The 16,789-nt window shown below is 47.0% G+C and overlaps 1 protein-coding gene across 7 annotated transcripts in view; it reads right to left on the bottom strand.

The window, feature by feature from the left end:
• dgkd (diacylglycerol kinase delta) overlaps positions 1-16,789 on the bottom strand; it is a 29,206-nt gene continuing 12,417 nt past the window's right edge. For all 7 annotated transcript variants that reach the window (XM_026192056.2, XM_026192061.2, XM_026192062.2 and 4 more), the window contains 16 exons: positions 15,193-15,351; positions 14,991-15,119; positions 14,767-14,842; positions 14,574-14,684; positions 14,401-14,497; positions 13,962-14,069; positions 13,633-13,746; positions 13,426-13,560; positions 13,186-13,346; positions 12,819-12,930; positions 12,642-12,734; positions 12,334-12,453; positions 4,220-4,337; positions 3,968-4,098; positions 3,695-3,794; positions 1-2,920 (listed from right to left, as the gene is read on the bottom strand). In XM_026192056.2, coding sequence (XP_026047841.1) covers positions 3,705-3,794; positions 3,968-4,098; positions 4,220-4,337; positions 12,334-12,453; positions 12,642-12,734; positions 12,819-12,930; positions 13,186-13,346; positions 13,426-13,560; positions 13,633-13,746; positions 13,962-14,069; positions 14,401-14,497; positions 14,574-14,684; positions 14,767-14,842; positions 14,991-15,119; positions 15,193-15,351 — 1,754 coding nt within the window. In that variant the 3' untranslated portion in view covers positions 1-2,920; positions 3,695-3,704. The remainder of the gene's footprint in view (positions 2,921-3,694; positions 3,795-3,967; positions 4,099-4,219; positions 4,338-12,333; positions 12,454-12,641; positions 12,735-12,818; positions 12,931-13,185; positions 13,347-13,425; positions 13,561-13,632; positions 13,747-13,961; positions 14,070-14,400; positions 14,498-14,573; positions 14,685-14,766; positions 14,843-14,990; positions 15,120-15,192; positions 15,352-16,789) is intronic.

Genomic DNA, 16,789 nt, shown 5'->3' with positions numbered 1-16,789 from the left:
ACTGGTTAAAGAAGTGTTTGTGTTTATTGTCTTACTGTTTTAAAGGTGATTTTTAGAGGATGTAGAAAATCCATTTACTGCAAACATGTTAAACAGCAGCTTGACAGAATAAATAATTCTTCTGATAAAATCATATCAGTTTAACATAAAGTCAACATAAACAGGTGTAAATGTAACCAAACTGTCGGTGTTATTTTAACATGAGGCGACTGCAAAGAGTTCACATGAATGACAAACACACAAATCATGTTGGTATGAAAGTTGTGCAGTTATACAACAAAGATTAATGTTGACTAAACACAACTTTATTTCATGTTAATGAAGCTGATGGTTTCTGTCGATGCAGAACAGACCGACGGTCTGCCAAAGCAACCCCGGAGTTTATCACCGCAGACACGGGGAACATTGTTCAGTCAGCTGATTTGAAGCCAGCGAGCGTTTCACTGGTTGAAGACAGAAATGTCCACAAACAAACAGCAGCTGAGAGCCGCTGCAGTAAAGGTGACAGCGCATTAAAGAGCAAAGAAGCACATGGTAACGTCCATGAGCTGTCAGTGTCAGCGGAGGGTTTGCAACCAAGTGTTAAAAATGAACGTTTTATTTTCACTTATCTTTACTTACCTTAGTATGGAAGCCCGTTTACGCCAAAAAACCCAAGTATCCATAAGTCGAAATTTCGACTTATGTTTCTCCAAATTTCGAGTTATTAACTCGAAATTTTGAGTTAATAACTCGAAATTTGGAGAAACATAACTTGAAATTTCGACTTAGCTCTGCCAATCAGTAATCTACATGAATGAGGTCACTTTCTTGTTACCCGGAAGCATATGGTGCAAAGTAGCGCGCATTCAAAACCAGATCGCAACAAACTGGCGCTTTCGCGAGTACGTTTGCTGATAGTAACGCCATGTGATTCAGCTAATAACACAAGGATTTCATCGTTTGAAGCCACGCTGAAAATACTCAGCAATCTGTGCATTCATGACTGCATGTAGCTGTAGCATTTGTACCTGAGGGCTTCAGCTTCCGGGTAACAAGGAAATGACATCATTCACATAGATTACTGATTGGCAGCGCCAACTCGAAATTTCAAGAAAATAACTCAAAATCTTGAGTTATGGATCCTTTTTCCCCCCTTAGTGGCAGAAACAGGCTTCCATACCCTGGAGCCCTGAAATGACGGTGTGTTATAAAGTCTGTAGCAGTCTGTGTTTAACTCACTGAGTCAAAGCTGAACGTCTGCACTTCACCTGCATCTCCAGAAAACCGTCTGCATCCTGTGAACCTGCCTGTATAAACGATGAGCTGCCCTCATGGTGGAGCTCGTGTGTGTAAAACCATCAGCAAACTGGACAGAGGATCGGGGAGCTGGACCGAGGTCGCCCGGCCCACTTTAATCACTTAGTGGTATCGACCACAGACGGAACATCAGCATCCAACACACACACCGTTTCTCCACACGTCTGAGTGATTTTTATTACATTCTGTCAAAGAACTGGTGATGACGGCCGGCTCGTATAAATACAGGCAGGAACAGCACACGTATGACGGAGAACACGATGTCTGAGCTGTCGCTGGGATTTCTGCTGTGGATGAACCACACACACACACACACGCCCTGTCCTCACGCACACACTTCCTGTCCTCAGGCCTTGTGATGGCGTCTTGTCTCGCGTCACCTTTGACAGAAACATAACTTTGCTGAGTTTGTAACTTTGAACTTGGAGCTGTGTTTGTGACAGACAGACAGGGAGATGCTTTATAAACCCAACACATCTGCGCTTTTCAACAAAACATTTACAGCAGCTGACATCATCAGATCGCAGCGGCAGGGCAGCGTCCAGCTGAAATGGCAGGGCTGACGGTGCGTTTAAGGCTCGTTTGGATTCAGGTAAACAACACGCTCCTGTGATGTCACAGGGCTGAGGTGAGTGTCCACAGGCAGGAGGAGGTCCTGTCATGTCTGATAAGTTTGTGTTAAAATAAGCACGCTGGACAGATAAGAACGATATGAAACATGATGCTGCGCCCCCAGAAAGGCGGAGCTTAAGGCTTATCTTAAACCTCAGAAGTAGAATCCACACAAATGCAGGCCTGAAGGGCACAGGACCCCTCTTCCAGCATCTCCTCATCATGACTCTTCTTAAAGATACTTTCTGGACTCCACAGATCACTCCATACAAGACATAAATATCTGACCTGCTACAGCTGCTGTTACCTGGGTAACATAGGCCCTCCCCCCTCAGGTGTCCACACTTTGGTGATGAAGTTACAGAGTTCCTGCTCAGCAGCCTGAAGTAAAGTCATTAAAGGGTTAAACGTGTCAGAGACCAGAGGACGCTGTGATTGGTCTGCTGCTGACTTACAGGTGGGCACCTCAGTCCTGCAGACTGGATCTGGGTCTGACGAGTTTCAAAGTGGGGATACACCTCGGGCAGCGACTGACACGGCTTATGATTGGTCAGGTGAGAGTCTTCTCGTTCTGATGCTCAGACACTCAAACCAACAGCGATGTTCTGGCTCCTCCTCCAGCTGTGAAATCAGGTTGGGAGCTTCTCTGACTTCCTGAAACATGACGCAGACGGTCACGAGATGCACAGAGAGAGCTCTGTGTTTCCTGAACATTTCAACAGCCTGCAGGAACACAAACGTCCTGAATGATAAACCCCGCCCTCCTTGACCTCCTGCTGATTGGCTGGTGGGTGGGGTGACAAGGCACTGTGGGGTCATGTAATTGGTTGTTTCTCCTGAAATCCTGGGTGTCTGGGTTCAGTCAGGTTACTGAGAACCAGCACAGACCGATCCAAGTCCAATCACAGCGAGTCCTGGACCTGCGTCTGTAGGCTGAGGCGCTGGTCCAGGGTCAGAGGTCAGGTAGGTGAAGTGGTGAATAGCAACACAGGAGAGCAGGCAGCTGTTGCTGGGCAACAAAAAGGGAAAAAAAACAGTCAGTGAAACCTGCAAACACAGCTCAGAGTCAGTGAAGACCACAGTGTTCATCAAGCTAATGTTAGCTTTGCAGCTTGTGCTAATGTTCCTGAGATAGCATTAGCACGTAGCTGTGAGTTAGCTGCAGAAATGTGCTGATGTTTCCCAGACGGCACAGCGACATGTTGACCTCAAACATTCGCCACGTGGGTGGTGGCCCATCTACACCCATACCTACAGTTACATAATAAAATTCAGCGTGTAGGCTGCTACAAACATGTGTTCAGTGTTAAAAAAATTATCCCTGCATTCACAGTTCCATGTATGACAGGTTCCAGCTACACCACTCATGATCTCCAAGCAGGTAAGCTACACCCACCCGGCGGAAAGCCACATTGGCACTACTTAACTGTCCACTGTGAGGGTCATGCACAGAGAGGTGGAATGTAGGCAGAGCAGCACTACGACGGAGAAACGACCTCTTCCCTATGACAAAGACACACACCTACCCTACATTAGAGCTAGCACCACCTACACAACACACTCAGTGTGATTTACTGACTACGTTTTCTGTAATGGCGACATCAATGATAGACGCTGCTGTCTGGGTTGGTTCCTAACATTAGCTGATAAAGTTAGATCAGTCAGTCCGCAGACTTGGGACGAATCAGACGCTTTTACCATGTGACAAAGACAACACTGAGTCTGTTAGCGCCAAGCTAACATGAGCGAGAACGTCAGGTTGTCCACATAAAGCAGCAGTCACCTGGCAGCAGCTAGGCCTCGCTGGCACTGCTGCTCCTGTTCAGCTCTCTGATGCCCTGCAGGATCCTCTTCATGTGGCCCACCTTCGTCACGCCGAGGTCCTGCACACACCAGAGGAGGTCAGTGAGGCTGGGCAGGCACTTCCACTCCATCATCCATCCCATCACCAGCACCATCCATTACATCACCACCATCCATCACATCTTCACCATCCATCCATCCATGCTACATCAACCTATACCTATCAGCAGTTAGCGGTGACCCAGCGGCGTACCTTTAGGTCCCTCCTCTCCAGGTGGATGAGCTCAGCTCCACGGACGTCGTGACCAATAAAGATGTCTTTATACTCAGTGAGAGAAAGAAAGTCCAGCCATGCCCCCACCTCTTCTGTCCCCCACTGGTGAACTGAGACATCAACAGGAAGTGGTTCAGACAGACAGAAAACACCGCAAACAGTGATTTCATAAAATGCCATGACTATATTATCCTCTGTGAATTTAATCCCACAGAGAGAGACAGATGTTACCTGGCAGAGAGAACGTGGCACATGTTTCTTTGTTCTTGTTGTTCTTCTCCTTCTTGAACTTTGGGACGAGGCGGAACTTGGCGCCCCGACTGCGCTTTGAAAAATCTGTCAGTGGACCCTGAGAGACAGATGGGCAGAAATGTTTGCCATTAAATGTTTTCACGCTTCCTGGGTTGGTGTTTTTCATATTACCACCCGCTAAACACCTCGAGGCGGTTTGCTTAAGTGATGCACTGGGTGTTTCTTTATCACTCACTATGAGTTAATAGACCTCTCTGCACTGAATGGTACTTTTTTAAAAAAAAAAAATCAAAGTCTTTTTATTGAAAGAGGTTTTGTACAATCACAAACAACAAATTAAACATACAAGCAGTACAGCATACTGCAAAAAAAACAAAAACAAAACTCAACCCCAAAAACAGCGTCTTCTTTAAGTTGCTTGAAGACGTTTCACCTCTCATCCGAGAAGCTTCTTCAGTTCTAAGGTCAAATGGTGGAGAGTCCCAGATTTCAGATGAGAGGTGAAACGTCTTCAAGCAACTTAAAGAAGTCCAGACGCTTTTCTTTCTAAGCTCCTTTGACTATGATGACCTGGATGACTGAGAACCTTCACAGACACTCTCCAACATTGGCAGGTAGTTTGTTTTATAAAGATCTTTGTAACAGCTGGAGATCCAGATTCCGAGGAATTTAAACGTTTTATTATTTACTTTGAATGGTATTAGATTAGATGGGATATTTTTTGCAGCCGCATTGATTGGGATGAATTCACTTTTCTGAGGATTTATTATGTAGCCAGACATTGAACCAAATCTTTGCAGAGTGCTTAGTAGTTTCGAGGCGAGGGTGGGGTCAATTATAAAAAAGCAATAGATCATCTGCATAAAGTGAAACTTTGTATTCTTGGCCTATTCTGATGACTCCTGTGATACTGGTATCCTGTCGTATGGCTGATGCTAAGGGCTCTATAGCAAAGACAAACAAAAGTAGAGCTAGAGGGCATCCCTACTAGTGGCCCTATGGAATTTAAAATGAGAAGAGATCGTATTATTAGTACGCACAGCTGCCATTGGTGAATTGTAGAGAGTTTTCACCAACAATATGAATCTGGGGCCAAAACCAAATTTGCTCAAACTATAGAAAAGGTAGTCCCACTCCACCCGGTCGAAGGCCTTCTCAGCATCAAGTGACAGTAGGGCTTGAGGTGTATTGGTTGAGGGAGGGTCATGAATTATACTTAAGACGTGTCTAATGTTGACGAAAGAGTGTCTGCCCTTGATAAAGCCGGTTTGGTCTGTGGAGATGATTGTTGGTAAGATAAGATAAGATAAGATAAGATAAGATAGAACTTTATTAATCCCTCGGGTGGGTTCCTCTGGGAAATTCGATTTCCAAAAAAGCACAGCACCGACAGAAGTTACAGAGTTACAGAATATTATATACACACACACACACACACACACACACACACACACACACACACACACACACACACACACACACACACACACACACACACATATATATATAAATACAGAGACAATATAAATAAAATATACAAAGGGGATAAATAGAATAAATAGGAATAAAAAATAAAAATACAAGTGAATTGCACATTTCAAGTATTGAGTCTATTGCACTGTTGACTATTTACAAAAGTATTGCACAAAAGGTATTGCACAGTGAGGTGAAGAGGCACTACAGCTTAGTTGTTCCCCCCTCCTTTGTCCTCCTGTTTCCCCTCCCTCTCCCCTCCAGAGAGGAGTTAAACAGTTTGATGGCGTGTGGGACAAAGGAGTTTTTAAGTCTGTTAGTTCTTGTCTTTGGGAGAAGCAACCTGTCACTGAACAGACTCTTCTGGTTGTTAATGGCCGTGTGCAGAGGATGCCTGGCATTGTCCATAATGTCCATCAGTTTCTTTAATGTCCTTTTCTCTGCCAGGTAACACGACCTCTAAGCGCTGTGATAACATTTTTGCGAGAATCTTTGCATCGGTGTTTAGCAGTGAAATCGGCCGGTATGAGCTACATTGGAGAGGGTCTTTGTTTTTTTCAGAATGAGTGAAATAACCACTTCTTGCATAGTTGGAGGGAGAGTGCCAGATGAATAGGACTCTGAAAAGACTGAGAGCAGAAGTGGTGAAAGTTCGTTAGAAAACGTTTTAAAAAATTCAGATGAGAAACCATCTGGTCCAGGGGACTTTGCATTCCACCAATCACCATCATGACCTCCTGGATAGAGAGGTCCCTTTCGAGTTCGGTAACCAGTTTAGGGTCAAATGTGGTTATACTGAGGTGACTAAAGAAGTTGTTCAAAAAAACATCGAAATGTGTAACACAGAAGGATAATACAGGAATGCACAGATATCAACACACCATAGCACAATAAACACAGACAAGCAACATGGGAAAGAGTCCCAGTGTGTACATCTGATCTGGGACCTCTGCAATCTTCGACTGCGCCTCCAGCTGGCCCGATGTCCACATCAGAGGGGAGGTAAGCGTTGGACGTGGCGTTGGATCCGGGGTAGGGAGGGTGATGCGTCGGTGAGTGCTTATCAGTATCAGTATGTGTATGTGTGTGCGTGTCCATAGTTCAGCTGAGACTGTGTCCTTCGCCCTGCCAGGCTCAGTAAACAGTCTTCCAGCCAACCCAGGTGACCTTGCATGGAATGGGAAGAACAGATTCAACACAGTCGTTATCAGGGTGTTGTTGTTCGCCTCCAGCCTTGAGCCCACAGCTGGCGCCGAAGGGGTAGCCGGATTATGATGGTAATTTTTCTTTTGCGACAACTCATGAGAATTTCAAGCTGTTCTTTAACACTCCAACACTGGTCTCTCAATCTCCCGTTGGAGAACCGCGAGCTTCCACATGATGGTATCAAACTTGCGCTCCGTGGTCTTGTCATTCTTTTGCTCAGAGAGCCGATTCTGAGAACTCACGACTGCAGTGAGCTGTTCCACGATGTAATCCAACTTTCGCTCAAAGGTGTTATTCTGAGCAGGCCTCTCCTTGATGTAACCCAATATAAACTCAGAGGTGTTATTCTGAGTATTCACGGCAGATGTAAGCGTCTCCAAGGTCTTAACCATGCTGCTCTCAATGAGCCCGTTCTGAGAAGTAGCGATTCGTCCCATCGTTCCAATCCCAGCGGGCAGCCTTGGGGGGGGTTTGAACAGCCGGTTCTGCTCTCTTAATTCTCCGATAAGCCAGGGCCAAGCCAGCTCCGATCAGCAAGAACCCTGTTATCATGGTTCCGAATAGGTAGATATCTTCAGCGTCCTCGATCGACAGTCCCGCCATGCACACGACCCTCTGCCACCCGTCCATCGTGTATCCGGCAGGGAAAGTCCCTCCAGGGCACTCGGGCTCTCCCGAGCCCAGACTTCTCGTTGAGAAAAGGGTGTCAATAGCATTCAGAGACCAGTTGATCAAATCAATAATTCTCTTTAGGTTTTAGAGAACAGACTGTGAGAGACTGTTCAAGGGAAAGTAATACAAAAAACACGAGACTAGACAAGGACATAAGAGCTAAGCAGGGAAGATAAGGGAGAGGAGAGGAGAAAAAGTGTGTCCGCCTCCTCTAGGGATGGGTACCGGTGTCCGGTGCCATGATGGCACCGGTTCTGACATAAATGGTAGTAACCAGACCGAAAAGCAGCGCACATTTCGGTGCTTTATTTCGGTGCTTTTTTTTCCTGAGCTGTGATACACTTCTAGTCAATAATTTTACGTTTCCGAGGATAGTAGGCGGGTCCAGGTACGTGCGTTCTTTTAGAGCAGACATCCCAGGGGTCTGGTTTCGTTCAATAGTCTCTAATCTCAGATTTTGTAAAATTCACGAATACTTCGTTAGAGAATAAAAGTGCATTAAACCTCCAGGGGGGTATATACGATTGGCACCAGGGATGTGCATTCTCATCACTAGGGGAGCATGGTCTGAAATAACAATAGATTGATAATCTCAAGTTTCAACCAGTGGAAGAGCACGTTTATCAATTAAAAAAGTAATCTGAGAGAATGTTTTGTGGACAGGAGAGTCGTAGGATCGCTACCCTATCGTGGTGGAGGAGTTTGTGTGTCCCAGGGATCCCAGGGGCTATGTTATCTGGGGGCTTTTGCCCCCTGGTAGGGTGTCCCATGGCAAATTGGTCCTGGGTGAGGGAACAGACAAAGAGCGATTCAGAAGATCCTTATGAGAAAAACAGAGGGAACAGTTTACCCTGCCCGGGATAGGGTTACTGGGGCCCCGCCCTGGAGCCAGGCCCAGGCAGGGTGCCCGAGGCCGAGCGTCTGGTGGCCGGGCCTTAGTCCGTGGGGCCCAGCCAGGCACAGCCCGAAAAGGGGACATGGGCCCATCCTCCCGCGGGCCCACCACCCGCAGGAGGAGCCGTAGGGGTCAGGTGCCGGGCGGCGGCCAGGAGTGGAGGCCCTGGCGAACTGATCCCCGGCTACCAAGACTGGCAATTGAGACATGGAATGTCACCTCTCTGGTGAGGAAGGAGCCTGAGTTAGTCCGTGAGGTTGAGAGGTACCGGCTAGATATAGTCGGGCTCACCTCTACGCATGGCTTGGGCTCTGGAACCAGTCTCCTGGAGAGGGGCTGGACTCTGTCTCAGTCTGGAGTTGCCCCTGGTGAGAGGCGGTGGGCTGGGGTGGGTATTCTAATATCCCCTCGGCTTGCTGCCGGTACGTTGGGGTTTTTCCCGGTGGATGAGAGGGTTTGTTCCCTGCGCCTTAGGGTCGGGTAACGGGTCCTGACTGTCATCTGCACTTATGCGCCGAGTGGCAGTTCAGAGTACCCAGCCTTCTTAGAGTCCCTGGGTGGGGTGCTGGAAGCTGCTCCACCTGGAGACTCTGTTGTCCTACTGGGAGACTTCAATGCTCACGTGGGTAACAACAGCGAGACCCGGAGGGGCGTGACTGGGAGGAACGGCCTCCCTGATCTGAACCTGAGCGGTGTTTTGTTATTGGACTTCTGTGAAAGACAATGTTTTTCACATATATCATTGCCTTCTGTTGATCCAAAAACTCCTTACTCTTGCCCCTGAAAGATATACGCAGTCTCCCTGGAAACATTATTCCGTAGCGGACATCTTGATGCCCTCGAAGCAGGTTCCTCACGTCGTTAAAAGCGATTACACCGCGAGCTTTGGCACTGCGAGCTTTGGCAATGCTCGCGGTGTAGTCAGGGAAGATGGCCAGAGGGTTCCCCTTATATTGCAACACACCCCACTCCTGGGCCTGCCGTAGCACACTGACGCAGTCTTGGTAGTAATGGAGTTTGGCGATGATAACTGAAGGTTTCCCGTTAGATCTTCTGGGAGCAAGGCCTCTATGTGAGCAGTCCACTGGGATTTCTTTATCCAGTTGCAGAACTTCTTTCAATAGAGTAGAAACTGAGCTGGTCGAGCTGGAACTGGCGTCCTCTGCAACACCCACAATACAAATATTGCACCTCCACATTCTTGCCTCCATATCTTTGTTCTTTTCTTTTAAGCTAGCCAGCTCAGTCTGTAATCCTGCAACCATCTCTTGGAGGCTGACAACCTTGTACGACCTTGATGATAAACCCTCTTCCAGGTCGCTAATAGCGGACTTGATGTTGTTAATTTCTGAGCGGACTGCTGCTGTGTTGTTAGTAATCTCCATCTTAACTTCTCTTAGTTCGTTCTTGAGGCAGTCGAAATCCTCTGCAAGCGCACTTTTCAGTTCTGACCTGATAATCATGGAGATATCGTCTTTCAGAGAGGAGAGGATGTCCGATTTCAGGCCTTCATACTCCATCGCGGTGCCTGACTGCGAGCTAGGCGACGAGCTCCTGCCTGCTTTATCAGCGTGTGCCGAGGATGTGTCTGTCCGCTGGCCCGAGGGGCCAGTATACCCTATATTTCCAGAGTTTTGATGCCATTCCGGTTGTAACCTTGGCCCGTTTTTTCTCGTCGGTCACAGGTGTTACGGGGAGTGGTAGTTCGTTTAAATAAGCCTTTAAAAGCAATTGTTAAAATATAAGCTAGCTAGACGGGAGCCCAGTCCAACACGTCTTACTCCATTGTCGGCTCACTAGCGCCCCCTGAATCATACTTTGTATTAATCTCTGTCTCTCTTCCACAGCATGTCTTTATCCTGTCTTCCTTCTCTCTCCCCAATCGGTTGCAGCAGATGGCCCCGCCCCTCCCTGAGCCTGGTTCTGCCGGAGGTTTCTTCTTGTTGAAAGGGAGTTTTTCCTTCCCACTGTCGCCAAAGTGCTGCTCATAGGGGGTCATATGATTGTTGGGTTTTCTCTATATGTATTATTGTAGGGTCGACCTTGCAATATAAAGCACCTTGAGGCGACTGTTGTTGTGATTTGGCGCTATATAAATAAAACTGAACTGAAGTCAAAAACATTAATTATTACCCCTGAGAGTAGCGCTGCCACGATTAGTCGACTGGTCACGATTACGTCAACGACTAATTTAATAGTCGACGCGTCGTTTGAAGCTTTGTAAGATCCCAAAAGACGCAGGAATAAGTAGTAGGATTTAAGAGTGTAATAACGGACTGAAACAGAAGATGGCAGCACTGCATGTACAAGGATGCCAGCTGCCGTAAAACCCTGAAGAAGAAGCTGTGTCCGGTATCGTAGCTGCTCCTCTCCTGTGCCCTGTCCTGTTCTTTCTGGGTCATAAACTTTTAAGATATTTTCAGATCTCTTCAAATATCTGCTCGGTTTATCAAGACACCACATATTTTCAAAAGCGCTCCGACGTTTTCGGAGACGTCTGTTACCCACTAGCTCGATAGCTAGCCGGGGGCTAGGCTAACTAGAGCCGTGAGAACACCGGAGTCCCGGCAAATTGTTTTCAAACCCACCGCCGTCTTTCGCTACTCAGGTTAAACATGATATATGAGTCACTTAGATAACTTAAAAATGATATTGTTTGGCTTTCTTTAGTATTTTATTTGTTCCTGAGTAAATCGGTTTGGCTGAGATTAAAGTTATAGTTTTTACACAGCTGAATAAACATCAAGCAGACAGCTGATTTGTGTGAGCTGCTCGATAATTTACTCCGGTGTCCTGTTATATTTTAGATAGCAAGGAGCAGACGGCTGAGTTTATTAATCTCCACTGAAATAATCTGAAAATTTCATTAAAATTTAATAACCTATCATCTTGTCTTTATTGTTAGTTAGCACCTTAAACACTTAAAGCTGTAAGCTAATGATAGTTATATAAGAGCAGATGCTGCTGGTGCAATAAGCTGTACAATGGATGATGATCTGATTAGTGACTAATCGCAAAATTAATCGGTGACTAGTCGACTATAATCGTTTATGGCAGCTCTACCTGACAGCCAGATATCTATAATCAAACAGCATCTTAGTTCTCTTGGCTCAGAGATACCTGAGGCTCACCCAAGCCTCAGGTATCTCGGTGTTGTTTTTGATTCTGCCATGTCTCTAGAGCAACACTCTCGACAGTTAATTAGGAACTGCCTTTTTCAGCTGAGAAATATCTCCAAACTGCGAATGTTTTTGTTTAAATCTGAGTTAGAAATGATTATTCGTACTTTTATTTCTTCTTGCTTAGATTATTGTAACAGTCTTTTTCTTTGTTTGAGCAAAAAGAACCATGACCGTCTCCAGTCAGTCCAGAATGCTGCGGCAAAGCTTTTAACAAAGACATGAAAAAGAGAGCACATTGCACCAGTTTTACGCTCATTACACTGGCTTCCAGTACATTTTAGAATTCATTTTAAAATCTTAGTACTGACTTTTAAAGCTTCGAATCATGACGCTCCTCTCTTTATTTCTAATCTCTTAGAAGCTCACGCTCCCTCTCGCAGCCTGAGATCATCTAATCAAAGGCTGCTGATAGTTCCCCGAACACGTTTTAAAACCAGAGGTTTTAGAGCGGTGGCCCCCAGGTTGCTCTCCCTCCATCTCTATGTTGCCTGGATTGTATTTTTTTTTTTTAAACATCATCCTAAGACTCATTTATTTAGACTGGCTTTTAATTAGATTTGTGGTGTATGTTTGATTGTACTGTTTTATATTATTGTGAAGCACTTTGTTGTTTTTATCCTGTGAAGAGTGCTGTATAAATCAATAAAGTAAAGTACAGTAATTACCTCATGGTCTGATGGGTCAATGACTGGACACAACCAGGGAACATCAGCCAGGCGGGGGAGCTGCTGAGCCACAGAACTCAGAGCTGCATTCAGTTGTTCCTGCTGAGGAGGATCCAGCTGCTGCAGAGACAGACACACAATGTTAGGACTGGACCACGAGGACCAGGCTTTGTTTTTTTGGTGTGGTTACCCATGAACAATCAGAGTAAAACATGGCAGGAACCTGTCAACCTGCATTGTGTAACAGATAAAGATAGAGCCTAAGGTTTCTAACATTCTGGGATAAAGTAAAGGACCAAAGCAGTTACCATGGACATCTTTCCAGACAGGAGAAGTTCAGTCTCACTGACCAAAGCTTTGATGTTGCTGACCATCTGAATGACCACGCTGCAGCTCAGAGCCTGTAGACAAACAGTGATACTTTACACAGCTGAAGGCTCAAGGACTTACGTGAACGATAGAAATGGCAAGAGCAGCTGTCGTACCCTGGAGCTCTTGGAGTCGGCGTAGACTACGTCCATGGCCTTTGAACTGGCGTTGACAGCGTGAGCCAGTTCCTGTTCCATGCTCTGGTGAGACTGAGCGACCTCACGGATGCTGAAACGCCACAAACACATTCAGGTACTCACAACAAGAGCACAGAGGTCGACCCTAAGGCCTTTGTTCTTCCACAGAATCAGACCAAATCCATCTGTTTATTGAGCTGCGGTAGGACGACAGGTCCTACCAAAGGATTCAAACCAGTTCCTGCTGTGAGGCGACGGTTCTAACCACTGTGACACCGCCATGCCATGTTATCAAAAGTAAAAACATTTGTTCATGGAGCAGGTGGGAACACTGGGTGGGTCTCACCTGTGGATGAGCACTCCAGCTGCCTGACCGAACTCGCTTATGAGTGTCGCCTCTTCCTCGGAGACGATCTCAGGCTGGGAGGACAGTGGTGGCTGAGGCGGCGCCCGGGGAAACTCGCACTTCTGTTTGTCCTCCCAGGACTTCAGGGTGCTCTCAAATGCCTGAAACACAGACACGAGGTGAAAACCTCCGCCGGGCCGGATCGAGACTCCCAGAACAACCCAGAGCTGCTTCACTTACTCGGTCTCGGGTCAGGGTCTGGGTCCGGTTCTTATGGATGATCTTTATGTACCCCGGAGGCTGGATCCACGCTTCCCCGTCCACCTGAACCGGGACACCCTCGTCGCCCAGGATTGTGATCTTCACTGTCCGACACTGAGAGGGAGGGGGTGACAGTTACAGACAGATAGGTGGGTGGATTGGACAGGTAGGTGGGTGGGTGGGTACCTGAGCGATGCGGTGGTGCTGCAAGTTGATGACTCGGGACACGGCCATCTGCATGCTGCCAAAAACGGCCACCACCTCCAGGATCTTATCATCGAAGGACGGCGCTGTGAAGGTCTGACAGAAACACATAGGCCGAGTCATGACAGCACCGCTCAACTACTAGTAACCACCAGAGAACTTCCTGTTCCACAGGGGGCGCTCACAATGACTGCAGCTACGCAAACGCCAACCTTCACATGAGACGTTCAGTACTACAGTAATGTATTACTTCATTTCAGCATCAACATGTTCACACGAGTACAGACAGGTGGAGGAGGTGGAGGTCTTACATCGTCCTCTTTGGTTCCTCCCCAGAAGTTGGTCCCACCTGCGTAGCTCGGGATGTTCAGGACAGCGATTCCCTGCAGACTGGGCAGAGGGATTGGCCGACCATCACACTGAAACACACAGTGTCACGCGTATTACCAGCTAATCTCTTTAATCACTGCAGGAACACGGTAAGAAGTGGAGTGACAGGTCAGGTGGTTTACAGAGCTGGTGTGTCTGCACTCTCAGGACCTAAGAGGAAGCAGGAAGTTGTCGTTTTCCTGGTCGTGCCCCTCCCCGTCGGCTGCAGGTTGTTTGGACTACGTCCATTTATAAAAAATACTGTGAAGAAAACTGAACTCGGCCTTAAAGACCCTGAAGACATTCATGATGTCATGAAGGTCAGAGTGAGTTTACTGAGGAGGCAGCAGAGCGTGAGGGATTTCCTGGTTCTGCTCTCACCTCCAGAAGGACTCTCTGCTCGAGGTTCTTGTAGGTTCTGTGCAGCAGCTCCTTGGTTCCTAGGACTCCATACCACATCATGTTCTTGGTGCGACTCCTGCAGATCAGGACACATCTGAGTCAGTTAGCGCTCTTGGAGCTCGCCACGCCGCCATCACCGTGCCCACTCCTACCTGCACTTCTCTGGATGTTCGTCTCGCTTGTTGTTGAAGTCCAGAGAGATTTTGGCATCTAGTCCGATGCCAAAGTAGTTGTTCATGACACACTTCTCAGTGTAGCAGTCCCTGACACACACACACACAACAGGGTTAATGAGAGCACGTGTGGACGCGGCGAGGACCTTATGACGCAGTCACGGAGCCTCACATGTTGTCGGGGTCGCAGCTGAACGGGTCGGCGTTGACCAACAATCGGCTGATGACGGAGCTGTTGGACAGCGAGCCTGCAACACACACACACACACACACACACACACACACACACACACACACACACACACACACACACACACACACACACACACACACACACACATCACTACTGGCATCATAAACACACACTTTAAGGAGTCAGACCTGCCGGCCTGTTACCTGGATACAGGATCTTTGTGTTGAGCATAGGCATGTTGTCCCGGCTTCCTGTCTGGACAGGAAGTGATGCGGAGCTGCCCAGTGGTAGGCTGCCTTTGCTGATGAGCTTCTCACAGGGCGTCTTACTGACTGAAGACAGAAAACAAAGCATGAGTGTGCGGCGGCCGTCCCGTGGGGAAAGCACGCTTTGGATGTTTCTGACCTCTGCGAGCGCCACGATGCTTGGAGCTGTAGGACGAGTGCAGGGACGTCTTGTCCTCCTCGGTGTCCTCCTCTTCGTCCTCCTCCACCAGACCCTCCTCCTCGGCCCGGCTCAGAGAGAAGACCTGCTGCTGAGTCTGAGCGTTCTGCTCGTCCACCGCTGCAAACACACAGAAGCAGCTCAGTTCGCTCGCACCACGCTCTCCTCACATTACACTGATAAAAATATCAGAGCTGGTCATTTACTGATTTCTAAAGTAAATTAGTTGTCAAACAGCTAACAGATCATCTGCAGAGGTTTATTTGAAGAGTTTCAGTCAGGTTTCAGAGCTCATCACAGCACAGAAACAGCTTTAGTGAAGGTTACAAATGATCTTCTTATGGCCTCTGACAGTGGACTCATCTCTGTGCTTGTCCTGCTAGACCTCAGTGCAGCGTTCGATACTGTCGACCATAATATCCTATTAGAGCGATTAGAACATGCTGTAGGTATTACAGGTACTGCGCTGCAGTGGTTTGTATCATATCTATCTAATAGACTCCAGTTTGTGCATGTAAATGGAGAGTCCTCTTCACACACTGAGGTTAATTATGGAGTTCCACAGGGTTCAGTGCTAGGACCACTTCTGTTTACATTATACACGCTTCCCTTAGGCAGCATCATTAGAAGACATAGCATACATTTACACTGCTATGCAGATGACACCCAGCTCTATCTGTGCATGAAGCCAGATAACACACACCAATGAGTTAAACTGCAGGAATGTCTTAAAGACATAAAGACCTGGATGGCCGCTAACTTTCTGCTTCTTAATTCAGATCAAACTGAGGTTATTGTACTCGGCCCTGAAGAGCCTAGAAATATGGTATCTAATCAGATTCTTACTCTGGATGGCATTACCTTGGCCTCCAGTAACACTGTGAGGAACCTTGGAGTCATTTTTGACCAGGACATGTCCTTCAATGCACATATTAAACAAATATGTAAGACTGCTTTCTTCCATTTGTGCAACATCTCTAAAGTTAGAAATATCCTGTCTCAGAGTGACGCTGAAAAACTAGTTCATGCATTTATTACTTCCAGGCTGGACGACTGTAATTCATTATTATCAGGAAGTCCAAAAAACTCCCTGAAAAGCCTTCAGCTGATCCAAAATGCTGCAGCAAGAGTCCTGACAGGGACTAGAAAGAGAGCAGATTTCTCCTGCTTTGGCTTCCTGTTAAATCCAGAATTCAAAATCCTGCTCCTCACATACAAGGTCTTAAATAATCAGGCCCCATCTTATCTTAATGACCTTGTAGTACCATATCACCCTATTAGAGCACTTGGCTCTCGCTCTGCAGGCCTACTTGTTGTTCCTAGAGTATTTAAAAGTAGAATGGGAGGCAGAGCCTTCAGTTTTCAGGCCCCTCTTCTGTGGAACCAGCTTCCAGTTTGGATTCAGGAGACAGACACTATCTCTACTTTCAAGATTAGGCTTCAAACTTTCCTTTTTGCTAAAGCATATAGTTAGGGCTGGACCAGGTGACCCTGAATCCTCCCTTAGTGATGCTGCAATAGACATAGACTGCCGGGGGATTCCCATGATGCATTGAGT

This window comes from Astatotilapia calliptera, chromosome 14 (assembly GCF_964374335.1).
Source record: "Astatotilapia calliptera chromosome 14, fAstCal68.1, whole genome shotgun sequence".
Classification (NCBI taxonomy): Eukaryota; Metazoa; Chordata; class Actinopteri; order Cichliformes; family Cichlidae; genus Astatotilapia; species Astatotilapia calliptera.
Note: the sequence above shows the minus strand (reverse complement) of the source record. Positions and strands in the feature narration are given on the sequence as shown.